The sequence below is a fragment of the Rhineura floridana genome, chromosome 19 (genome assembly GCF_030035675.1).
Source record: "Rhineura floridana isolate rRhiFlo1 chromosome 19, rRhiFlo1.hap2, whole genome shotgun sequence".
Taxonomy (NCBI): Eukaryota; Metazoa; Chordata; class Lepidosauria; order Squamata; family Rhineuridae; genus Rhineura; species Rhineura floridana.
In genome coordinates, this window is record NC_084498.1 from 1,904,393 (window position 1) to 1,930,205 (window position 25,813).

Below are 25,813 nucleotides of genomic sequence, written 5' to 3' on the forward strand. Positions count from 1 at the left end.
AGTTCAGTTGCATTTGAAGCCAAATCTATCAAATTTGCACTTTCTGATACAATATGAGAACCGCAACACAGTCATCCTTCAAAATTTGCACTTATTCAAATTTTACAATACAGCTTGCCAAACATCGTTTACAAAAATGCATACGTTAGGGGAATGTGTGCATAAAATGAATAAATGAATGAAAATAACACCCAAAATGCATTGTATGATGAGAAATGGCTTGCAAAAATGTGTACATTAGTCAAAGCTGCCCACAAAAATGTGTTTTATGAGGAGAAATTCACTCTAAAATACTGGAGAATTTTCATGAGGATTTAAAAAAAAAATCTCAAATTGCTACAGAAATGTGGAGAACTCAGTTTAAGGTTGGAAAAATTAGAAACTGAGAGGAACGAAACTGACAGAACTTTCCATCCCTAGTTCTGTCAGACTGGGCCATGCTACAATGTGACAGAACACTGGGATGAAGTTGTTGTTGTGATGTGCCTCCAAGTCGACTGCGACTTATGGCGACCCTATGAATCAGCGACCTCCAACAGCATCTCTCATGAACCACCCTGTTCAGATCTTGTAAGTTCAGGCCTGTGGCTTCCTTTATGGAATCAATCCATCTCTTGTTTGGCCTTCCTCTTTTTCTACTCTCTTCTGTTTTTCCCAGCATTATTGTCTTTTCTAGTGAATCGTGTCTTCTCATGATGTGTCCAAAGTATGATAACCTCAGTTTCATCATTTTAGCTTCTAGTGATAGTTCTGGTTTAATTTGTTCTAACACCCAATTATTTGTCTTTTTTGCAGTCCATGGTATGCGCAAAGCTCTCCTCCAGCACCACATTTCAAATGAGTTCATTTTTCTCTTATCCGCCTTTTTCACTGTCCAACTTCCACATCCATACATAGAGATTGGGAATACCATGGTCTGAATGATCCTGACTTTGGTGTTCAGTGATACATCTTTGCATTTGAGGATCTTTTCTAGTTCTCTCACAGCTGCCCTACCCCGTCCTAGCCTTCTTCTGATTTCTTGACTATTGTCTCCATTTTGGTTAATGACTGTGCCGAGGTACTGATAATCCTTGACAAGTTCAATGTCCTAATTGTCAACTGTAAAGTTACATAAATCTGTTGTCATTACTTTAGTCTTCTTGACGTTCAGCTGTAGTCCTGCTTTTGTACTTTCCTCTTTAACTTTCATCAGCATTCATTTCAAATCATTACTGGTTTCTGCTAAGAGTATGGTATCGTCTGCATATCTTAAATTATTGATGTTTCGCCTTCCAATTTTCACACCTCCTTCATCTTGGTCCAATCCCGCTTCCCGTATGATATGTTCTGCGTACAGATTAAACAAATAGAGTGATAAAATACACCCCTGTCTCACACCCTTTCCGATGGGGAACCAATCGGTTTCTCCATATTCTGTCCTTATAGTAGCCTCTTGTGCAGAGTATAGGTTGCGCATCAGGACAATCAGATGCTGTAGCACCCCCATTTCTTTTAAAGCATTCCATACTTTCTCATGATCTACACAGTCAAAGGCTTTGCTGTATTCTATAAAGCACAGGGTGATTTTCTTCTGAAATTCCTTGCTCCGTTCCATTATCCAACGTATGTTTGCAATATGATCTCTGGTGCCTCTTCCCTTTCTAAATCCAGCTTGGACATCTGGCATTTCTCGCTCCATATATGGTAAGAACCTTTGTTGTAGAATCTTGAGCATTACTTTACTTGCATGGGATATTATTTTATTTATTTATTTATTTTTAAAACTTATATACCGCCCGACTAGCAATAGCTCTCTGGGCGGTGAACATAGATACAATAAAATACAATATGGTACAAAAAACTTCACAGTCTAAAATCAAATATCACAGTCTAAAACAGCAAAGGCTCAGAATCAAGTTTCAGACATTACAATACATTAACAAACATTAAAATTAAAAATTAAAATTAAAATGCCTGGGAATAAAGGAAGGTTTTAACCTGGCGCCGAAAGGATGACAACGTCGGCGCCAGGCGGACCTCCTCAGGGAGACTATTCCACAGTTCGGGGGCCACCACTGAGAAGGCCCTTGATCTTGTCACCACCCTCCGGGCCTCCCTATGAGTCGGAACCCGGAGGAGGGCCTTCGTAGCAGACCATAGTGTACGAGCCGGTTCATAGCGGGAGAGGTGTTCCGACAGATATCGAGGTCCCGCGCTGTATAAGGCTTTATAGGTTAGTACCAACACTTTGAATTTGGCCCGGAAGCATATTGGGAGCCAGTGCAAGCAGGCCAAGACAGGTGTTATATGGTCAGACCGCTTCGTTCTTGTTAGCAGTCTGGCCGCCACATTTTGCACCAGCTGTAGCTTCCAAACCATCTTCAGAGGTAGCCCTACGTAGAGCGCATTACAGTAATCCAAACGTGAGGTTACCAGAGCATGTACTACTGATGTAAGGTCCTCCCTACTCAGGTAGGGACGTAGCTGGGCTACCAATCGAAGTTGGTAGAACGCATTCCGTGCCACTGCGGCTACATGAGCCTCGAGTGACAGGGAAGAGTCTAGAACGACTCCCAGACTACGAACCTGTTCCTTCTGGGGGAGTGTAACCCCATCCAGGACAGGATATGTATCCACCACCTGATTGGAAAATCCATCCACCAACAGCATCTCAGTCTTATCAGGATTGAGTCTCAGTTTGTTAGTTCTCATCCAATCCATTGTCGCGTCCAGGCAACGGTTTAGCACATTGACCGCCTCACCTGCAGAAGATGAAAAGGAGAAGTAGAGTTGCGTGTCATCAGCGTACTGGTGACAACGCACTCCAAAACTCCTGATGATCGCACCCAACGGCTTCATATAGATGTTGAAAATCATGGGAGACAAAACCGAGCCCTGCGGGACCCCACATTGGAGTACCCACAGCGTCGAGCAGTGTTCCCCAAGCACTATCTTCTGGAGACGGCCCGCCAAGTAGGAGCAGAACCACTGCCAAGCAGTGCCTCCAACTCCCAACTCCGCAAGCCTCTCCAGAAGGATACCATGGTCGATGGTATCAAAAGCCACTGAGAGATCAAGGAGAATCAACAGAGTTACACTCCCTCTGTCTCTCTCCCGACATAGATCATCAAACAGGGCGACCAAGGCCGTCTCAGTGCCAAAACCGGGCCTGAAACCCGATTGAAATGGATCTAGATAATCGGTTTCATCCAATAGCGCCTGGAGCTGGTCAGCAACCACTCGTTCCAAGATCTTGCCCAAAAATGGAACATTTGCCACTGGTCTGTAGCTGCTGAAATTCTCTGGGTCCAGGGAAGACTTTTTCAGGAGTGGTCTCACTGCTGCCTCCTTCAGACAGCCAGGGACCACTCCCTCTCGTAAAGAGGCATTTATCACTTCCCTGGCCCAGCCAACTGTTCCCTCCTTACCTGTTTTTATAAGCCAGGAGGGGCAAGGATCCAGTACCGAAGTGGTTGCACGTACCTGTCCAAGCACCTTGTCCACGTCCTCGAACTGAACCGACTGAAACTCATCCAACAAAACGTGATAAGACTGTGCTCCAGACACCTCACTAGGATTATCTGCTATAAAATGAGAGTCTAGGTCCCGACGAATGCATAAGATCTTATGCTGGAAGTGCTCAGCGAATTCACTGCAGCGGGCCACCGAAGTATCTGCAGTGTCCTGAGGGCCAAGAAAAAGAAGCCCTCGGACAACTCTAAACAGCTCTGCTGGGCGGGAGAGAGATGCCTTAATAGTAGCGGCGAAATATAATTTTTTCGCCGCCCTCACCGCTCCTACATACTGCTTGGTGAAAGCACAAACCAGCGTATAATTGCATTCATCGGGAGTTCGTCTCCATCTCCACTCAAGCCGCCTCCTGTCTTGCTTCATCGCCCTCAGCTCTGGAGTATACCAAGGAGCTGAATGAGCTCTGCAAAGGAGAGGGCGCGCAGGAGCGATCGTGTCAACAGCCCGGGCCATCTCCGTATTCCACAGATTAACTATTAAGGCAATAGTTTGGTAATTACTGCATTCTCTGGGATCCCCTTTCTTTCGAAGTGGGATATATATTGAATGCTTCCAGTCTGTGGGCCATTGTTTAGTTTTCCATATTTCTTGACAATTTTTTGTCAAAATTTGGACAGATTCAGTCTCAGTAGCTTGTAGCAACTCTATTGGTATGCCATCTGTTCCTGGTGATTTGTTTCTTCCAAGAATTTTAAGAGCAGCTTTGACCTCACATTCTAAAATTTCTGGTTCTTCATCATATGGTTCCTCCATGAATGAATCTGTCATCCTGGCATCTCTTTTATAGAGTTCTTCAGTGTATTGCTTCCATCTTCCTTTTATTTCATCTCTGTCAGACAGTGTGTTCCCCTGTATTCAACATCCCTACTTGTGGTTTAAATTTCCCTTTCATTTCTCTAATCTTTTGGAATAGGGCTCTTGTTCTTCCCATTTTGTTGTCATTTTCTATTTCTATACAATAACTATTGTAATAGTTTTCTTTGTCCCTATGTACTAGTCGTTGTATAGTTGCATTTAGGGTTCTGACCGTGTTTCTATCTCCTTTTGCTTTTGCTTTCCTTCCCTCTTTAACCATTTTAAGAGTTTCTTCAGTCATCCATTGAGGTCTTTCTCTCTTTTTAACAAGAGGTATTGTCTTTTTGCATTCTTCCCTGATAATGTCCCCGACTTCAGTCCATAGTTCTTCTGGTTCTCTGTCAACTAAGTTTAAAATCTCAAACCTATTCCTTATTTGATCTTTTTATTCTTCTGGGATGTTATTTAAATTGTATTTTGGCATTATGATTGCTTTGTTGTTCTTCTTTAGCTTTACTCTGATTTCCGATACAATCAGTTCATGATCTGTACCGCAGTCTGCTCCTGGTCTTGTTTTTGCAGAAAGTATGGAACTTCTCCATCTTGTGTTTCCAATTACATAATCAATTTGATTCCTATATTGACCATCTGGTGATGTCCACGTGTACAGTCATCTTTTTGGTTGCTCAAAAAATGTGTTGGCAAGAAATAAATCATTGGCTTCACAGAATTCAATAAGTCTCCTGCTTCATTTCTGTCCCCTAAGCCCCATTTCCCCACAATTCCTAGTTCTTCTCTGTTCCCTACTTTTGCATTTCAGTCCCCCATGATTATCGTCATATCTTGTTTTGGTGTGTGATCAATTTCCTCCTGTACTTCTGCATAAAATCTCTCCAATTCTTCTTCTTCTGCATTTGATGTTGGAGCGTAGACTTGGATGATGGTTATGTTAATAGGTTTCCCATTTAATCTCATTGATATCACTCGCTCAGACCTTGCGTTGTAGTTCCAAATTACTTTTGCTACATCACTTCTCACTATTAAAGCAACCCCGCTTCTTCTTGATTTCTCATTTCCTGCATATAATATTTTGTAGTTGCCTGATTGAAAATGTCCCATTCCAGTCCATTTTAATTCACTCACGCCAAGTATTGTAATGTTGATACGCTCCATTTCTTGCTTGACAATTTCTAACTTTCCCTGGTTCATGCTACTCACATTCCATGTTCCTACTGTGTGCGTCATACAACTCTGGACTCTCCTTTCGCATCTGTGCGCATCAGCCTCTGGGCTTCCTTTCAGCTTTGACCCAGCTGTGTCATTAGTCACAGCGCTACTCGTAAAGGCTTTATTTACAAAATGTATTCTGCGGGTGGTGGATGGGTGGGTGGGTGGGTGGATGGATGGATGGATGGATGGATATAGAGCTGCCTTATTATATCAGGTCAGATCATTTGTCTAATTTCCTCCAGGACTGTCTGCTTGGCTCTCCAGGGCCCCTGGCAGAGGTGGGCCTTTTGCATCAGCTGCTACCTGATCCTCTTTCTAATGGGAGAAGCTGGTGGGGATCAAATCTGGGACCTTCAGCATGGCAAGAAAATGCCCTTCCACTGAGCGACAGGACCTCTAGACAGTACATTTTAAGCACTAGTCTAGTAATCTCCTAAGTGTCTTGAACATATTAGCTTGGGGGTTCTATAATTTCCAGATCTATGACTATCAATTTCAATTCTCCAAAGATATTTGGTGCTGAATGTAAGAAGAGTGATTTGGACAATGGTGTTCCTTCCGGGCTCCTTGGAGCCCCACCTCACACCATCCCCACCTACCTCTTTGGCTTGGAGCTGGCATTCCGCAAGGCTGACAGTCAGCAGTGGCCGGACGCTGCACATCAGCCGCCACCAGGGCCAGTCCTTCACAGCGTGGAAGATGGCCACGTTCTTCTGGATGCAGCGAGCAGCCAAACGCTGGATCTAAAATGAGAGGAGGAGTCATCCTCAGAGTCCAGAGGGAGCAACCGTCCCACGCAAGCATTCAGAGCAGGATTCTGTCCTATGCCAGCCTGGGCACTAACTGTTAGGCGACAAGCCAGCCAGCTTCCCGGAGCAGCCTGTTTGGTTCCTGAGATGGAAAAGAGCTGATCAACGGAGGAACAGGCTGCCTTGGAAGGTGGTAGACTAGAGGTTTGTAAGCTGGGCAGGATGGGCAGGCACCTGTGTCAGACACGCAGTGGCAGTGGGTTCCCCAGGGCCAGCCCAAGGACAAGATGGCACCTTTCCCCATTCCACATAAGAGAAGCTGACCACGCTGGCAGCTGAATCTCACCTCTACACTAGTGACGGGATAGCATCCTCCATTGCACCTGAAGCAACAGGCTAGTTTAGGGGGTGGGCAGCATGGCCTGGGTAGCATAAACAGGACTGTCCTCCAACAGAAGTGAATGACCAAGGGGTTGGACTAAGATGACTGTTGAGGTCCCTTCCAACTGTCTAAGAACTGTTATTATTTCTGATCTGGAAATAATGCCACTGATTCACTGGGCCAGAGTCCAGCCAAGGCCATCAGAGCTCACAAGGATTGCCTTGCTGGATCAGAGCAAAGGCTCATCTAATCCAGGAGCCGGCCTCCTCCCAAGAGTGGCAAACCAGGTGGCTCCAGGAGACCCACAATCAGCAGTGCAGGAAGGCAGCAGCCCGACTCACAATTGCTCCTCCCCCAGCAATTGGTTTTAGAGCGAGAAAGAAATCTGGGAGGCATAGCCTGCCTATGTCTATGGAGTGGCCATGTGCCCTACTTTACATAGGGTAATCCTCTGTTTGAACTGAAGGCATCCTCTGTTTGAAGGGCTATCTGGTTCAAGGCCAGTTTAAAGACTAATGACCCCTTAGAAGCGACTGCAGGAGAGGCCCTTGAATTGCCCATCAAGAGTTAGCAGCATCTAATCAAACAACTGAGCAGGGACACCATGCCTGTTCCCACTAGGGTGAGATGTATTATATTTCTGTTTATACTACACTAATTATTTCTAAATTTGCAACTATGCATATAAATTTCCATAGGCAAATGTTGTGCAAATTGGTGTCCCCCTCTTTGGTGATGCAAATCTTCTTTTGCAGCACTACATCACTGGCCACCTAAAGGATCTCTTTAGCTACCGTGGCCAATACAAACATAATTATTTATTCCACCAGAGCAAGGCAGGCTCCTTCTGATTCGACATCCAGTGCCCAGACAGGTGTCTGTTGGAAAGTCCTCCCCTCTTCCATGTCTCCAGTGCCTAATATTCATAGGTAGGCTGCCTTTGAACACAGAAGTTCCATTCAGCAATCATAGCTAATAGCTGCTGATAAACCTCTCCTCCCTAAATTAGACTGAACTCCGTTTCATGAGGACATTCCTGTGTTGGATCACACCAATAAGATCTACTTAGTCTAGCATCTAACCCTGGAAGCGCACATGAAAGTGATGGTCTTCTCCTCCAACAGTTTGCTCCCAGAAACTGGCGTACACTTAAGCTGCCTGACACTGCAACATCAGAAAAGCTTCTGACACTTTAACATGCATTTTTGAGCCTTATGTTAAGAACAGAAATCTGAAAGGGGTTTAAGTCTACAAAACCCATTAGATACAAAAAGCAAGAACAGCACATCAATTCTCTGCGTGTGTAATCATAATAATATTTAGCTTTTTTATAATGTCCCCCCCCCCAGGCTTCAAACCTGCACAACAATCTTGTAAGGCAGGGCACTACTGTCATCTTTGCATTACAGAAATGAAGAGGGAGGGGAGAAGAGTAGCTGGGCTAGTGTGCGATCTGCACAGGTGATATCTGGCCAAGGACTTCCTGCTTTGCCCCCCACTCCTGCTCTGCTCTGCTCAGTGGGGCAGTGGAGGGGGAACACAGGGGAGCACTACTCTGGGGACTGTTCTCAGAGCAGGACCATCAAAGTAACCGACAAGCCTTCTTGTTTGGGCAAGAAGTGAATGAGGGGATAATGAGGATTTCAAGTTTGTTTGTGACAGATTAGCATACAGGAAGTCAGAGAACAAGGAAAAGAATCAAGCAGAGGCTGAGTTATTCTTTCCTTTTCTTTGACAGGGTTCTTACTTCATACTACTAGCTTGGATGGGGACACTTCTTTGCAAGGTTGTTTGCATCTTTGATTCATGAGCTCTTTTGGGGAGGAAGGGCTGGATATAAATTTAATAAATAAATAAAGCTAAAGGTTACATTTCAGCTGGCTGCTGGTGTATGTGCATGTGTGCCTGCTTGATTTTTGGATACTCCTTGAGAATGCAGCATTGGAATTGTCACAAGTTGCTCCTGCACGTCAACATTTACCACTGCACCCCAGACTTTGCTGGCTCTCAGATATTTTTTATTTTATTTCATTTCATTTCATTTCATTTATTCAATTTATATCCCACCCTTCCTCCCAAAAGGAGCCCAGGGCAGTAAGCAAAAACACTAAAAGCACTTTAAAACATCATAAAAACAAAAGACTTTAAAACTTATTAAAAACATTGGTAAAAACATATTAAAACAACATCTTAAAAACATATTTAAAAAACAACTTTAAAAACTCTTAAAAAGCAATTCCAGCACAGAAGCAGACTGGGATAAGGTCTTTACTGAAAAGTCTTGTTGAAAGAGGAAGGTCTTCAGTAGGCACCAAAAAGGTAACAGAGATGGTGCCTGACTAGTATTTAAGGGGAGGGGATTCCACAGGGTAGGTGCCACTGCACTAAAGGTCCACTTCTTGTATTGAGCAGAACAGACCTCCTGATAAGATGGTATCTGCAGGAGGCCCTCACTTGCAGAGCGCAGTGATCGACTGGGTATATAAAGGATAAGACGGTCTTTCAGGTATCCTGGTGCCAGGCTGTATAGGGCTTTGTGCACCAAGACTAGAACCTTGAGCTTGCCTGGAAGCTAATGGGCAGATATGTGAGAAGTGGTTACCTTTAACTTCTTATATTTCTGACGGGAGAGGAAACCCTTGCAAACAGCTTGCAGGAAAATCAGATTCTGAGACACCAGCTTCTCCCTCTGCTTCTCCAGCCGGGAGAGGATGCCAGCTTTCAGAAACACCTGCACAAAACAGACAGGAAGAAAATCACTCTTGCCCCAGGGATAACAGCAGGGGATGCCAAGATGGCTTCTCTCTTAGAGAACTCAACTCGCACCCAGTCATTTGTAACTGGGCGAACTCAGAACACCAGTTAGCTTCTCCTGTACCTGAGTGTGTCCCACAGCAACACTCTTCTTCTCCAGATTGAGGGCCTGGAAAAGCTCCTCCGAAGCCTGCAGAGAATAATAATAATAATAATAATAATAATAATAATAATAATAGTAATAATAATAATGATGATGATGATGATGAAATGAACATCCATAACCTTCCTGTTTCCTGCCCCACGCTGCCACAAACATGCTAACTACAGCCCTGGTGGGCCCTGTTTAGCAATAGGCTCTGATTCTGCAATAATCAGATTTGCCATCAGATTAATTATTATTTCTGTTATTCTCTATCTTCGTGGAAAGAATTTTGAAGCAGCAACTCTCCGCGCCTGGTTTCCGATTCATTCTTTGTCTTTTTTTCTGATTCATTTTTTTAAAAAAATTCGCTTTGAAATCATCAATAGTGTGAGTGATATTCTACCAATCTCTGAGAGATAGATAGATAGATAGATATGCTTTGCAGAGAATTATCGATATTATTATTGCTATTTATTCACAAGGCTCCACTGGTATCGATCTGCTTTCTATGTGAGCTCTTCAAGTGTGTATTCCCTTTCAGTGATGTCAATGAAATGTTATTATCTATAAGCAGCTGCTGTTGCCAATAGATTGTGGATAGGGCAAAGGGCACAATCCACATACGGTTTATTGGGCCCAGAAAATCCTGTTGGTACTCCATAGCTCAGAGTACATCTATAAAATATTATGTAATTGAATGTTATTGTGGGCCAATGCTCGCACACTCAACATCCTGGTGCTATGCTTTGCAGGGGAACAATGTATGGCAGAGAGAGGGGTCCACCAGCAAGCTGCCAGATATTGAGCTGCAGCAGCAGTTCGAAACAAGAGGGAATTGATATAACCTTCCCACTCAGCTCGTGGGCTTCCTACAGGCAGGATGCTAAGCCCTTCAGACTGATCCGGCTGCAGGGCTCTTCTGAGGTTCTTAAGATGGGATGCAGCCAACAAACTGTCTTGTGGTGGAATCTGGTCTGCCATTACTGATTTTTTAACTATCAGGAACCCTGAAAACCTTCCAAGGAGCCCCAGAAGTCTGTGAAGTGCACTCAAATCAAACACCAACAGGCCCCAAACAGTTCCAAAGGTAAGCAAGGACGTGGGTCTCCCACATCACCACCAGCAAGTACCACTCTGTGCATCTCACATAACTGACAGCCTGCCAAAACCTCAAGACCTCACACATCCCGTGAAAGAATAAAAGTGAGAACAAGAATGCATTGCATCCCTCTAGCTATTCCCTCTATTTCCCTGCAGCGCTGAATAACAAAATTGACCTTTTCTGACTGTCAAGATTTTCTTGTTAAATCCTGAAGTCTTAACTGAACTTGCACACACACTCTGGCAGCACATGCAGGTCACGTGCACATATATAAATTCAGCTCCCAGCTGCATCGTGGCCACTGAATATGCATCAGAAAGAACAATTAGTCCACACACAGCTTCATTTCTATTGGGATTGGGGGTGCAAATCTTTGAGGGAGCTTGCAAACTCCATCAGCAAATTATTTGTAGGAGATAAGATCCTACAAATTATTTGCAGGAGATAGAGGCTTCTATCATGCCAAAGGGTCCAGAAGAGGAGGGAGAGAGGGAGGGAAGAGAGAATATTGTTGCATGCACCACAGTCTCCAAGCAGTGTGAGACTCCCAGGGGTTCCAAAGCGTACCCAGGGTTCAGTTTCCTTGGAATGAAGGTGACTGGAGACTGTGGTGTCTTTAGGATATATGGCTTTATTTACACATATATACAACCTGAGCATAAGATGGAAGGGGCTCACAGCATTAACACTCCCACAGATCTTGCTGCTCCATTAGGTTTCAAGGGGTGTTCCAAAAGCCATAGCTTGGGGTTCAGCACACAGAGTAGTCAAGCCTCTCTGTGTCTTTCCAGCTCCTAGTTCCACATCAGGCTAACTCCAACATGCACAGGCTGCCTCGTAGCCCCAGGAAGGATGGGGAGGCCTACCCTTCTTGGAAGAGCATCATCAGCCAGTTGTTCCTATAGCAACACATCTTCTCTTGACCAATGCTTTAGACATGTTAAATCAGATACTGAACAGGTCCATCAACTTAACAAGCAACTGGCCTGGCCAGTTCAGCAGGTTCCATTGCTATATTTTATTTATTAATTAAATTTATTAGTCACCCATCTGGCTGGTTCTCCAGCCACTCTGGGCGACGCACAACATAAAACATACAATCCACATTAAAACCTTAAAATTCCAACAGTAACACTAAAATCTAATCCACCCCAAAGGCCTGCCTGAAGAGCCAGGTTTTCAAGGTCCATCTCTACACTCCATGTCTACAGACACAGAATTGCAGGCTTGGGGGGTACCCAAAGGCATCATCTGGACCACTACCCCCTCCATCCTATAACAATATCTTGGTACTGAATTTTCAAGAATTTCACCACTCAGCCTGTCGTTGACACTTATATTCACTGTAAGTGGCTGCTTGGTTTGTCTTATAGCCTGTGATCTGCATAGAGCCATTTTGATCAGGACTGAATATAAACAGGATGAATACATTTTTGACAGTCATTTTGTTATTCATATTACCAAGTACTATTAATTAATACTACAATCAGCAGGATCAATGGCTTAGTAGGAGTATTAAGTTATTGTTGTTATTTCTTAATTTCTGAAGGATCCAAAGCCTTCTAAACGCCACAGCAGCTGCCTGAGCAGAGTTGGCCTGTGCCCAGCCCCCTCCACAATCCTTCCCCCCCCGTGCCTCCCATTAGAGCCAGCAGTGCCCTTTGGGGGTGCTTTGCTCACACTCTGTCCCCGGCCTACCTTATTCTCATTTGTCATCTCATAGGCTGAGGTGTATTTCTTCATCACTGGCTGAGCCAAGATCTGGAACCGGCGCCGGAACTGGGTCAGCACCATGCGATCTGCATATCCTGCAGGATACAATCAAAAGGGTGCCATGTGAGGGGTGGCGGAGGTGGCAAAGGGTGGTCTGACTACCACTAAGTGGCTGACCGCAGAGGTTCATGCAACTGGCAGAGCCCAAAAGGCCACCTAGACTACCACCTCCCAAAGAGACAGATAATGTCACCCACCAATAGGGATGGAGAAAATCAATCTGTTTCACTTTCCCATTTTTCTAATCTTAAGTTCAGTTTGCCACATTTCCACATTGAAAATGGAAATGGACTGCCTCCAAGTCGATTCCGACTTATGGCAACCCTATGAATAGGGTTTTCATGGTAAGCGGAATTCAGAGGTGGTTCACCGTTGCCTTCCTCTGAGGCTGAGAGGCAGTGACTGGCCCAAGGTCACCCAGTGAACTGCATGGCTGTGTGGGGAATCGAACCCTGGTCTCCCAGGTCGTAGTCTAACACCTTAACCACTACACCACACTGGCTATGAGTCGGTATATAAATTCTGGGCTACCTGCAAAACATCCTGTCCCATACACCTCTTTCTTTAGCCCTGCAAAAGAATCACTGAGCCACACTCATTCCCAGGAGTATCCAAATGGTTAGCAGACTTACACAACACCTAGAAATTTAGAGGGAGAAAATGCTTTTTAAAAAGTAATTGGACTGTAGCTCTTAAACTGTGTGTGTGTGTGTGTATATTTATTCACTAATAGGCAAAAAGCCTTGCGGATTAAGAACGTACCTATGACATGAAATGGACTGCCTTCAAATCGATTCCGACCTATGGGTGACCCTGTGAATAGGGTTTTCATGGTAAGTGGTATTCAGAGGGGATTTACCTTTGCCTCCCTCTGAGGCTGAGAGGCAGTGACTGGCCCAAGGTCACCCAGTGAGCTTCGTGGCTGTGTGGGGATTCGAACCCTGGTCTCCCAGGTCACAGTCCAACACTCTAACCACTACACCACACTGGCTCTCATTTCCACATTAGATTGCAATTTTTATTTTTTTTTAGTCTTCACAAAAACTCATCAGCATTTTAGTGTGTATTTTTCCTAATGTACATATTTTTGTATATGATTTTGCCTAATCATGCATTTTTCTATGTTATTATACAGCCCACAAGAGTGGCTGTATATTATAGCCAGCTTGGATTTTTCACATTCCACCATGTTTTTCTAGTTTCTGTTTCTGTTTTTCAGCCGTCTCTGCTGTCTTTTCGGCGCCTTTTGAAGACTTTCCTCTTTCAACAAGCCTTTTAAGTCGAGACCTATCCCAGTCTGCATCCATGTTAGAATTGCTTTTAATACGTTTTCTTTAATAATATGTCTTTAACCCTTTTTTTAAAAGATGTTTTTAACGCTTTTTAAAAATGTTTTTAATGTTGTTTTGTTTTAATTTATTTTAAGGTCTTTTTATGATGTTTTAAAGTGTTTTTAGCGTTTCTGTTTGCTGCCCTGGGTTCCTGCTGAGAGGAAGGGTAGGATATAAATCAAAGAATAAATAAATAAATGTTAAACTGAAAATACTCCCCATGCCATTCTGCTGGTTCCCATAAGCTCATCTCAAAACAAAACCTTACAAAATTTATACTCCTGAACTCAGAAATGCTTTCTTAACAATGCTTTAAGTGTTCATGGCGATACAAAAAACAGTCAGAGAGAATCCGGAGTTCAAAGTGTAAAATAAGAGAGACTTTTTTCTGTCAGTGATCTCGCAATTTGTTGAAATTAATTTAAAATCAGCCATGTTCACTGAGTACCTGTAATCCTATCACTGACCTTGCCCCGTACTCTGACCTTCATCTTCTGCACTTTAAAAGTTAAAAAAATGCCTGGCTGATTTTTAATTAATTTAATAAATTTTGCATTGAACTGAATGATAATGTCGGGCATGCTCAGTAAGAACCAACTGTCAGTGTTCTAAAAGCCAGACTCACAGCTGCTGGGCTTGCCTAATCAAGGGGCCACACACTTACACCAGACTTTGATTTCACATGAGACAGTCATGGCTTCCCTCAGAGAATCCTGGGAAGTGTAGTTTGTGAAGGGTGCTGAGAGGAGGCTCCTCTTCCCCTGACAGAGGTCCAGTGGCCAAAGCGGTGTAACAGTCAGCCGCTCTGATTGAAGCTCTGTGAGGGGAACAGGGAATCTCCTACTAACTCTCAGCACACTTCACTAACTACACTCCCAGGATTCTTTGGGAGAAGCCATGACTGTCTAAAGTGAAATAAAGGTGTGGATGTGGCTAGGGACAGCTTTGGTTTAAATTTAGGTGGGAGACTACATGTGCCTGCTGTAGAATAAAAAGGTTGGGGAAATGCTGAAAAGCAATGATACTGTTCACAATGTTTTCCTTTTGGAAATGAAAGGGGCTAAAGGAAAGGGGCTTCCCTCTGCCCAGTGCCCACCCACTCAATCCCCTCCCTCCCCCTCTCTCAGGTCAGTTTCACCTATCCTAAGCATGATTGTACAGGAGTAAATCCCATTGAACTAAAAAAGCATGCAAATGATCAAACCTGCCCTCTCCTCCTCCTCTCTCCTATCCCCTCACTTTTGCCCTTTCTCCTTCCTTCACCCTTCCCTCCCCCTCCCCTCCCCCTCTCCATCACCTTCCAATCTCCTCCCTCTCCTTCCCCTTCCTTCCTACTCCCCTCTCATGTCCCCTCCTCCTCCTCCATGGTCAATTTTACCTATTCTAGGTAAATGATTGCATGGGAGTAAATCCCATTGAACTCAATAAGCATGCAAATGATCAGACCTGCCTTTCCGCTCCCCCCTCTCCTCATTCATCCTCTCTCCTTCCCCTCTCCTCTCCCTTCCTCCTCCCTTCTTCCTCCCCTCCCCTCTTCCTTCTTCCTCCTCCCCACTGAAATCCCACTGAACTCAATAAATATGCAAAAAACCTCCCCTCTTCCTCCAGCCTGCTCCCCTCCCCCTCTTTCCATCTGCCCTCCCCTCCTGCCCTCCCCTCCTCCCCTCCCTCCTCCTCCCCTCCCCATCCGTGGTGAATTTCACCTATCCTAAGCATGATTGCAGGGGGGTAAATCCCATTGAACAAAATAAGCATGCAAATGATCAATCTATTCTCAGCAAATTTGCACAGGATCTCATTTCTTACCTCCTGGATTAAAAAGCAGGGAAATTCACTAATAGGCAAAAAACCTTTGTGGTTTAAGAACATACCTATAGCCAACAGATATTTCTATCAAACTTTAAAAAGAAGAGAAATTGGGCAGCTACAGTGAATGCAACAGGGGAGCAGGAGACCTGACCTCTTCTCTGAGATATTGCACTGCCCTACACATTTGTAAAAATGCAAATACCATTTGAGTTTGCAGTCCAATCCACTTCCTGTGTAGCCTGGAAGAATTTGGTAACATGTGCCTCTGAGCATATGATGAGTGGTGGCAACACCTGCCATCTCCAAAGATGGAGAACTACATTCTTGTATGTTTGTTGGTGTTCTTACTTTGCTTCTTTCCTGTGTTACTATTGTTTCTACAGAGAATTTAATCTAGAAAATTATATTCTCTCATTATTCATCCTAGAAATCTGTGTCAAATTTATTTTTATTAATTTCAAAACCTTTTTATAGGTCAATGTCATATGAATAGCTGGTATAGCACAGTGGGGAGGAGAGCCTGTCTGGGAGTCCAGAGTCTGTGAGTTCAAATCCCTGCTCATGTCTCCTGGGTGTCAAGGGCCAGCTAAAGATCACCCCACAGTGAGTGGCTCAGGGGTTACGTGCCGTGCAGCCATGGGCAAGCTGCATAGTCCGAAGGAGCCCAGTTGCCCCCCAGCTGGCAGTTGCAGACAAGGAAGGGGCTGGCTTGTGCAGCTGTGGCAAGCTGAGCAGGCCCTGGCCAGCTGGGGAGGACTAGCCTCAGAGGGAGGCAATGGGAAACCCCCTCTGAATACCGCTTACCATGAAATCCCTATTCATAAGGTAGCCAGAAGTCAGGATCGACTTGAAGGTAGTCCATTTCCATTTTTCATATGATAGTGAAGTTTTGTGTTTCAAACTGGAGGTTATGTTCTATTTCATATTATGTTATATGTATTTTATGCACATTTCCCCATAGTATATACATTTTTCATTATGAGGAACCCTTGATAACTTTCCAAGGCACTATGGACATCTGAAGTGCACTCAAATCATATATCAACTGACCCAAAGCATTCCAAAGCCAAGCAAGGATTTGAACGTGGGTCTTCCACAACACCACCAGCAATTACCACTCTGTGTGCCTTGTGCAACCAAACAAACTCACGCTGGTAGCCCGCTAAAACCCAAGACCTCACACATCCAGTGAAAGAATAAAAGTGAGAACAAGGATTAATTGCATTCTTCCACTCCTGTTCCATCAATTTCCCTTCAGCACTCAGTAAGAAAATTGGTGCTGAAAGCATGTCTTCAAAGGAAGTTGATGTAACCACCGGTCCACTGATTGGCAGTTACAGCTACGTCCTTTGAACTTTGGCATATGTCAGTTATCCAATGTCACTAGCATACCAGGTGATTGACAGGCGTGTGGTCCTACCCACCTGTCAAGGTTGGTCCACCAGGGGTGGAGGGATTTAGGAATCTGGCTGACTGACCAGATCAAGTTCTCCACCCATGTTGCAGCCCTCTAGATGGTATTAGACTCCAACTCCCATCATTCCTCACTATCAACCATGCTGGTTGAAGCTGAAAAGAGATGGGAGTCCAACAACATCTGGAAGGCACCTGGTTCCTGCTGTTAGAGGAATTGTAATGCCCCATGCCCTGTACAGAGCCAAGCACACTGTAGGAGCAGGGACCCCAGCTGTTACATGCAACAGGAACCATCTTGCACCTATCCGGTAGAGCCGCAAAGCATCCAGGATCTGGCCCCCGGACAGCTGGACTCGCAGGGCTGGGATATCCCACGCTGCTCCTTCTGGTTTCTGACAGGGCTGGAGAACTGTCCCATCTGCTTCACCCACTTCTGTTCTTGGCATGAGGCAATGGACAAAGTGAATCTGGGATCGTTTCACTAGATTGACGAGAGCATCCTGCAGCAGTGGAAGGAAACCACAAAAGAAAATCCTTCTGCTTGAAGACATTCCGGCATAGGGAAACACACAAGCCAGCTGGACAATCCACCCTCGTTTTCAGGTTTTTCTCACACACACATGTGTACATACTACAGAGCAAGGGCCTGCACTGAGCCGGGGGTTAGCCTTATAGGCCCCTTCCAACTCAACGATTCTATGATCTGCTATCCTCCGCAGCAGAGGAGTTAGGAGGTGGCACAAAGCATTTTTTAATATCTGGAGCATTAGGGCAGCAAATGACATAAACGAAGGCTAAAGGTATCATCACTTAGCAGAAAAGTATCAAATGGAAGACAGACAATTAAGAAGAAAATAAAGAAGAGAAGCAGTAGTCCACATAGCCACAGCTGTCTTTTAAGACCACTATCTGTTCACAGAACAGGAGGCACCACGTAAATGAAGCCTCTGCGCTTCCAGAGACATGTCACTCAATCAAAAAATGGCTGATTTCTGCCTTGCCAATCACATTCTCAAGCTGTTATGGTTGTTCTTAAAAATCTGCTCTAAGGAGAAGTAAAACATCTAACCCTCTAGCATTACTCGGTTTTCCCTGGTGCAATTTCAAAAGCCACTTCCACAAACAAATAAACCAATATGTGGAATACTCTTTAAAAATAGGCAGAAACGATCTAGAATGGGAAAAACTTAGAAAATTCACAGAAAAAGATGGGGGAGGGGCATGCTCTTTGGCCTGGATCCCAAAGTCTGTACAACAACCTTCCCCGGCCTCCAGATGTTTGGGACTGCCACTCCCGTCAGCCTCATCCAGCACGGCTACCGGATCCTTGTGCTAATGGGAGCTGTCGTCCTGAGGGCACAGCAGGCTGGGGAAGGCTGATGTACAGTAACTGAACAACTGGATTTGAAAGTGTAAAAACTGGGCCCCTCGGCCAATCCCAGCCCTTTCACTCACCAGCTGAAGTTTGATCTGAGCACACACAGACTTCTTCTTCACAGCTGCAAAGCTGCTGGTGAAGGTCTTCCGCACACAGCCGATACGCTGCAATGCTTGCTGGGAGCTCCCCTCCAGCCCCGCCACCGACCGGCATATCAAGGGCACTTTGTACCGCAGAAGAAACAGTTTCTTCAGAGGATCTCTGTTGAAAAGGAAATGCATTAAGCCCCTTGCATATGATACAAGATGGGCCTTTTGTAGTGAGGAGGGAAAGAGTGAAATCCTTGTGCCTCTCCAAAAGCACTACTGGTGCACCTGCATGGCCAACCTACAGTGGTCTGATGCCAGTTGAAGTGTCACAGCTTCTCCCAAGGAATGACAGAACTGCAGTTTCCAGGGTGCCCTAGTGAGAACGAAGGACTGTGAAACCAGCTTTAAAAAGCCCAAACAAATGGAGGCATTATTTTTAGAAGGCTGCATTTTCACTGTCTGCTCCAGCCTTCCCCAACTTGGTGCCCTCCAGACGTTTTGGACTCCGACCTCCATCATGCACAGCTGGCACAGCCAAAGGTCAGGGCTGATGGGTCTAACAATGTACAGGGGGCCTCAGCGTCCCCACATCTCTGAGAGAGATTCATAAGGTTAGTGACCATCTTGGTGAGTTTATTCAGGGGACTCATCTCAAAGAATGAAAAAAAATATATCAGCCATTTACTCCACTTATATATTCCATGATAATCACAAAAACTACATAGATCAGCTTTCCAAGTAACAGAAATGCTTGATACAGGTGTAACGCAATAACTCCTGTTTGCCTGAAATAAGCTTGCAGCAATCTCTACCAGTAGCTCCAAACTCCCAGACAATCCAATGACTCCAACCCAATTCCTCAGTTCAGACCAAGTGAGATGTTGTTTTTCACTAAACTGAAGTCCTCTTTGGGCTAGGTCAGTCTAACGTCACATCAACAACGGGTCAACTTAGCGTGATAATCTAAAACGACTATATGGATCTTCTTAAATGTAGATCCATATAGGGCAGTGCTCACCCACTTCTCTCCCCAGTTACATGCAGTCCAAAAAGAGTGATTTGATGCTTCCCAAACACCACAGTTTCCCCCACACTCCACACTTGTTTTCGTAAGGTGCCACGTGGACTTAATTCTCAAGAGTCAATATGCTCTCTTTTGTGGGGATAATACCAGGGGGGGCAGGGACACCCAGGTTCAATATCCAACACGGCCATCAAGCTCCCTTGATGACCGACCTTGGGTTAGCCATTTTCTCTCAGCTTAACTAACCTCACAAAGTAGTCAGCTGTCTCAATTGACCCACAACTTTAACGCTTTTAAAAAGCTACCAAACCCGCAAGCTCCACTTTCAAATCCCCGGCTGGTTCCATAAATGTATATTATTTTAGCTTCATCATTTTTCTTTTGTATTAGTGAGAAGACACCAGGAGGAGGAGGAGCCGGGGCCACTCGCTGCCTCCAGAAAGAGAACCACTTTCCCGTCCATTAGCTGAGCTTTCACGTCCCCAGGGGGAAACATCTCCTAGCTCCAATTCCAATTAAAGCTCTTGGTTCATTAAAAGGAAGGGGTGCTGCTCCCAGCACATGCAACACTCATTGACAAACACATTATTGCTGCAACAAGTGCAGGGAAACGGGAGAAGGAGCAGGACGCCTGCTAGCAGCACGTGGGGTGGAGCTGCAAAATGAAAACTCCCAAGTCAGAGGATGGGAAGGAGGCCCTGCATGAGGGCAACTAGCCTGTCAGCCAGCCTCCCAAGAGGTTTTTTGGGACCCCCCCTCAATAATTTGGCAATTTGAAAAACGTTTTACATTTTGTTTTGTTTTGTTTTTAAACTATTCTGCTGAGGTGTCCCTGCAGCACTCCAAAACCTGGGTGCTTGTGCCTCAGTTTACCTTCCAAAGATGCTTCTTCCCCCTCTGTTGCAGCACCACCTCACACATTTTTCCTGCCCACTCCCTAATATTGATTGTCTGCAGTCTCCGTTTATTTGCATATAAAACCCCTGTTACAATAACCATATATGAGATTATTTCTTTATGCTTGATTTTACCAATCCATTCATTCATTCATTCATCCATTATTTCTTTATTTATTAACTTTGTCAATGGCTTTTTTTCAGAAAATTGAACCCCAAATGGCTTACAATCAATATAATTTAACAAGAAGAAAATAGGGCCTTGTGGGATCACATATCCTAATATCTTTTCCATTCGGTACTTAATTAAATTCCAATACTTTTTTGCTAGCTAACACCACCACCACATTGTGACAGTAATCTCCTCTCGCTTTTTACTAACATGTAGGAGTATAATTTCCATTTATCTTATTTATTAGTGCTGGTGAGAGATACCATGGTTCCATTACCATTAAGCATTATGTCATTAAGCAGTTTTCTCTTATGTGTCCAGTCCTGCTCCATACACCAGATGCCAATTCTTTTTTAAAATCATCTAAGCAAATAGCTACCATCACACTTTGGGGTGATGAATGTTATAAATTAATTCTGCACTATATGAAGGACTTCCTTTTGCCAGTAGTGAATCTCCTCCCCATCAGCAGCACTGGATGATGGTCCCAAATTCTAGAGGGAGAGGGCATCTTCTTATCTTTCCTAGCATAAGGTGAAGCACCCCAATTTGCCAGATCACTTTTGTTTGCACTTTCTCCAACTCTGATATTTCTGTTTGAGTTGTTTAAAAATAGCACATTTCACATGGGATAGTATTTTGAATGGGGTTGCAACAATGAGAACCCAAGAACATAAGAAGAGCCTGCTGGATTAGGCTAGTGGTCCATCCAGTCCATCATCCTATCCTCAGAGTAACTAACCAGATGTTTATGGAAAGCCTGCAAGCAGGACCTTAGCACAAGAGCACTCTCCCCTCCTGAGGTCAACAGCAAATAGTATTCAGAAGCATCTGCCTCTGACAGTGGAAGGCACAGCATAGCCACTGTGACTAGTAGCCACTGATAGCCTTCTCCTCCATGAATTTGTCTAATCCTCTTTTAAAGCCACCCAAGTTGGTGGCCATCACAATCTCCTGTGGGAATGACTTCCATAGTTTAACTATGCACTGCATGAAAAAGTACTTTCTTTGGTCTGTCCTTAATTTTCAAGCAGTAATATGCATAAGAGAGGTATAGGAAATAGGGTTGAGTACTGGCTTTGCCGGGATCCTGAACTGAATCGGGCTGAATCGGGCCAATTTGTATCCTGTACAGATTAAGTTGAAGCAGCTACAAATCTCTACAGGGTGGTTTGGCTAGTCCTAAATTGATCTGTAGAGATCAATAACTCAAAAGAATCTCTTAATCTTTCTACTTTTAACATGTATCCTTCTTAATTTGTGTTGTATTTCGTTTTTGTTGTGCTTTCTGTTGTTTGTTTGTACATGTTTTTGTGATTTTTTACGATGATATATTGTATTTTATCTTGTTTGTTCACCGCCCTGAGAGCTATTCTGCTAAGGCCGGTATATAAATGGAAATAATAAATAATAATAAATAAATAATGAAGCTAGATAGTATCTCTGAAATTTAGCAATTACAACATAGGAGAAGAATGTCAGGGTGGGGGGAGGAGGAAAGCTAGAATGCTATTACCCCATCCAGCACTCTTCAATCACAGTGCTTGGAGGAGGTGAAGTTCACAACTCAGTTCACAATCACAATCGCCATCTGACACAGCCTTATGGCCAGGCCAGGGCTGTCAAAAGTCAGCATGCCTGGGCATCTTCCAAGGGTCCACACCCCATCAGGGGGCCCAATGAGAAGAGCCTGCTCTGACCGGCTCCTCCTGCCTTCCCCCATTGTAAGCTGCTTGACTGACCTGCCTCTCACTCTGGCTTGGCAATGGTGGCAGTGAGGAGCAGGAACAGGAGATGCCACTGCCTGCTTTCTCATTTTTGGCTTTTTGCCTGGCAAGCAAGCAGGTGGCAGCCATGATGGGGGCAAGGAGAGTACAGCAGCTGGTGTTAAAAGGTGGTGAGGACGTGGGCTCACCGAGAGAGAGGTCCCGCCGAGGGTGCCAGCTTCCCCAAAGCGCCCTCCAAACCCTGAAGCTGGCACTGCCCCGGCACGGAATCCCTCACGCAAAATTCCTGCTTCCCTGCCCCAGCGGAACTTACATTTTTGACTGCTGCAGAACCTGGATGGCATTCTGTGCGGAGAGGTTCCACTTAGCTTTGTTCACCCAGCCAGTAGCATCGTAGCGGACGGGGTCTTTGGCAAGCTGGTGGGCAATCTCAAACTGCAGCGCCTGCTCACACTTGCGCAGGGATCCCTGATCTGCAGGGAGAAGACATCAGCAAAATGGGGTTACTCAAGTGGCAGAGGGAAGTCAGGAGAAAAGACGCCCTATGCAAGGAACTTGCAGGCTGGAAAACAGTAGGGGAAATTTGCAAAAATGTGTGTTGAACTGGGTCTCATTTCAGCTCAAACAAGACTTAAAACAGTCTTCAGCAACATCCTTTCCCCCAGTGCAAAGATGGGGATATTCAGCAAGTTTTGATGTTAAGCCATTCTGTGGGACACCTGAACCTACAAGTTTCATTGCCAAATACACAGGAACACAGGAAGCTAATTTAGACTGAGCCAGACCTTTGGTCAATTGTCAACACTGACGGTCAGCAAGATTTCAGGCAGGAATCATTCCCAGGCCTACCTGGAGATGCTGGGGATTGAACCGGGGCCCTTCTGCATGTAGAGCAGACGCTCCATCACTGGACCATAACTCTTCTCTTGGACCCTGTATTCCTCCACACGCACACCCTTCCTATTTACTCTAGGACAGCCGTTCCCAAAGGTTTTCCCCCAAGGACCACTAGACAACTGCAGAGGGTCCTGGCAGGCCATTTAACGCTTCCTCTGCTTGTTGTAGCAAATGTCATGCTCTGTGCCAGATGCTGTATGGTTCTTAAATTGTATTTTTAACTCCTTCTTTTATTTCTTATATTGCATTTTATTTATTGCATTACCATTGTAATTCCACAGAATTCCACGTGTTCTTCGCAGACACATCATGGACCACCTGAATGAAGCTCAGGGGCCACGGGTGGTCCATGGGCCACAGTTTGGGAACCCCTGTTCTAGGGCATCCTGCAAAAAAGGATGTTACAGGTCTTCCAAAAGAAAATCTCCTGATCTCAGCACATGGGCTTCCAGGCAGGAACCTTCAATGAAGACTTCAAAACATCCTGGTTATATTCCTCAAGATGTTCTCACAAGTCCTCAAGAAGCTGATGGGTGAGCTGTGAGCATCGCGCCACTTGGGAGCTCCTAGCAAGGTTTGGAATCCATGAAGGGAGTCGCTAACCCTGGAGCCCACCATTCTACATTTGACTTCAACATTTCAGCAGAGATATTATCCGCCCCAGCGGCTTTACCTGATTTAAGTTTGGTAATAAGACTAGTAATTTCAGAGACAGGAGGCCACTCCAGGGAGTTGTTTATATTAGCCCTTGCTGAATGTTATTACTCCGATAGTAACAAAAACTCCTGGCAGATCTGACTTGTTTCACCTGGAGCACTTGTTGTCTGACCGGAACCCCCAGGTGACAAGGGAAGCAGCCAGCTTCCTTGTGGCTTCTACTGATAAGGATTAAATAATATTTTTGTGATTTTAATCTTTAATATTTTTGAGCTTTACAAGGAAATCTCCTGTTGTGGTTTGCTTGGTTTCATTATGTACAACAGTTACATTATTTTGCTTTTTTCCTATTTCACACTTGTCGTACAATTTTGTATGGACTGGTCTTTGCCCGTAATAAAAATAGTCAATCAATTAATCATGAAGGGAGTCTCACTTTCCCCCCCTTTAAACATGAAAGAGCATTTCTGAAGCTTCACCAGATCTCTACAATGGAAGTGTGTGTGTGTGGGGGGGAACTCAATAGACCAGTCTTGCACAAGGCCACATAGGCGGCCACCACATTACCTCCAGATTTTGTGAAGTTTATTAAGAATAAAAAAAAGTCAAGAGGGCAAAAGTAAAAGCAGGGTGGTGCTTTAAAAAGAACAAAAAGAATTCAGTTCAAGTCTATCTATCCTTTTGCAAACAGGCTTCTGGCCTCCTCTGCTGGTGGAGCAGCAGAAATGGTCACGTAAGAAAGTGTGAGGGGCAAAGGATGCTTAGCCATGGTCCACCCTTTAAAGGCCAGGCTCCAGGTGGATCTTGATGAGCAGGTAGCTGTATCCCACCAATCACATAGCTAGGAAGATTCCCAGGGACTGTAGCAAGCAAGGTGGCAATGGGCCAAGCAGCCTTTCTCAGCTCTTGAACAGGACTCCTCCATGTACAGATGATGTGGAGTGGGAGGCTGAGCAGTCTTAAAGGGACAGGTTGGGGAGAGCAGAACCGTGCCACACCACCCACAAAATGCTCCCACCCCACTCCAAGAGGATATGGGCGCCCTCTCCATTTTACCTTCATTTATCACACCCTCCTTCACAAAGTAAGAGCACAGGCGATTGAACGCAGTGCTGTCACTTGAACCTTGGATCAGGACCTCCTCATCCAGAATCCAGAGCAGGCCCTTTGGCTCTTCTGCCTGGCCCCCGGGAGTGACGTGAACCTAGAGGGGCAGGAGAAACAGACCAGCTATGATATGTTCTTCTCCCGTTCAAATGGAGCTCACCGGGGGAAGGAGCTTTTCCCGTTTACCGAAGCCCGAGAGCTGTGAGCAGAGTTGAAGTCTGAACTGAAAATAGGTTCTCCCCCCTCCCACTTTGCAACTGGGCTCCAATCCAAGGCTGCACATGGGTCTGCCACACTTGGGGGTGGCAGGGGGTAGAGAAGAGAAGAGTTAAGTTCAGAGTTGGCCAAGGGCAAAAGGAACACAGGAGGAAGCTTTATGAGTTCACTTTAGAGAATAATCCGGCATTGTGAAATGCCGCAGAACCTCGAACCCTTCAGGATCGGTCCGCAAAGACAGTAGACATGCTCCCAAATCTGATTTGGGTGAAATTCTCATCCATCCCTATTCTGGGTGCCTCTTGAGATTCATCTACTATAATAGTGGAGTTGAGATCTGCATTCCTTGGAAAAATAAAGAACATCTGTATATGCATGCTCTTTTTCTGTCTGGGGGATGACCCCGGGAGGGGGAGAGAAGCAACTGATGGGGGGCGCCCATGGTGCACACTCTTAAAATTCCAAATGTGTTCATGGGCCCAAAACGTTTGGCAAGACCTGGAAAACTGGGTGCCCTGGAACTTTACAGTCAGACTGTCCTTTTCATGCTTTAAGACAGGAATGGGGAACCTATAATCCTTCAGATGTTGCTGAACAAGATCTCCCATCACCCCTGACCATTTGCCATGCTGGCTGGTGCTGACTGGAGAT

General features: G+C 45.0%; 1 protein-coding gene across 4 annotated transcripts in view; it reads right to left on the reverse strand.

Annotated features, from left to right (window-relative positions):
- Positions 1–25,813, reverse strand: part of MYO18B (myosin XVIIIB) — a 238,848-nt gene that overhangs the window by 131,662 nt on the left and 81,373 nt on the right. For all 4 annotated transcript variants that reach the window (XM_061603517.1, XM_061603518.1, XM_061603516.1 and 1 more), the window contains 8 exons: positions 24,896–25,043; positions 22,599–22,758; positions 18,455–18,638; positions 17,301–17,499; positions 12,369–12,478; positions 9,548–9,613; positions 9,272–9,400; positions 6,138–6,281 (listed from right to left, as the gene is read on the reverse strand). In XM_061603517.1, the coding sequence (XP_061459501.1) occupies positions 6,138–6,281; positions 9,272–9,400; positions 9,548–9,613; positions 12,369–12,478; positions 17,301–17,499; positions 18,455–18,638; positions 22,599–22,758; positions 24,896–25,043 (1,140 nt within the window). The remainder of the gene's footprint in view (positions 1–6,137; positions 6,282–9,271; positions 9,401–9,547; positions 9,614–12,368; positions 12,479–17,300; positions 17,500–18,454; positions 18,639–22,598; positions 22,759–24,895; positions 25,044–25,813) is intronic.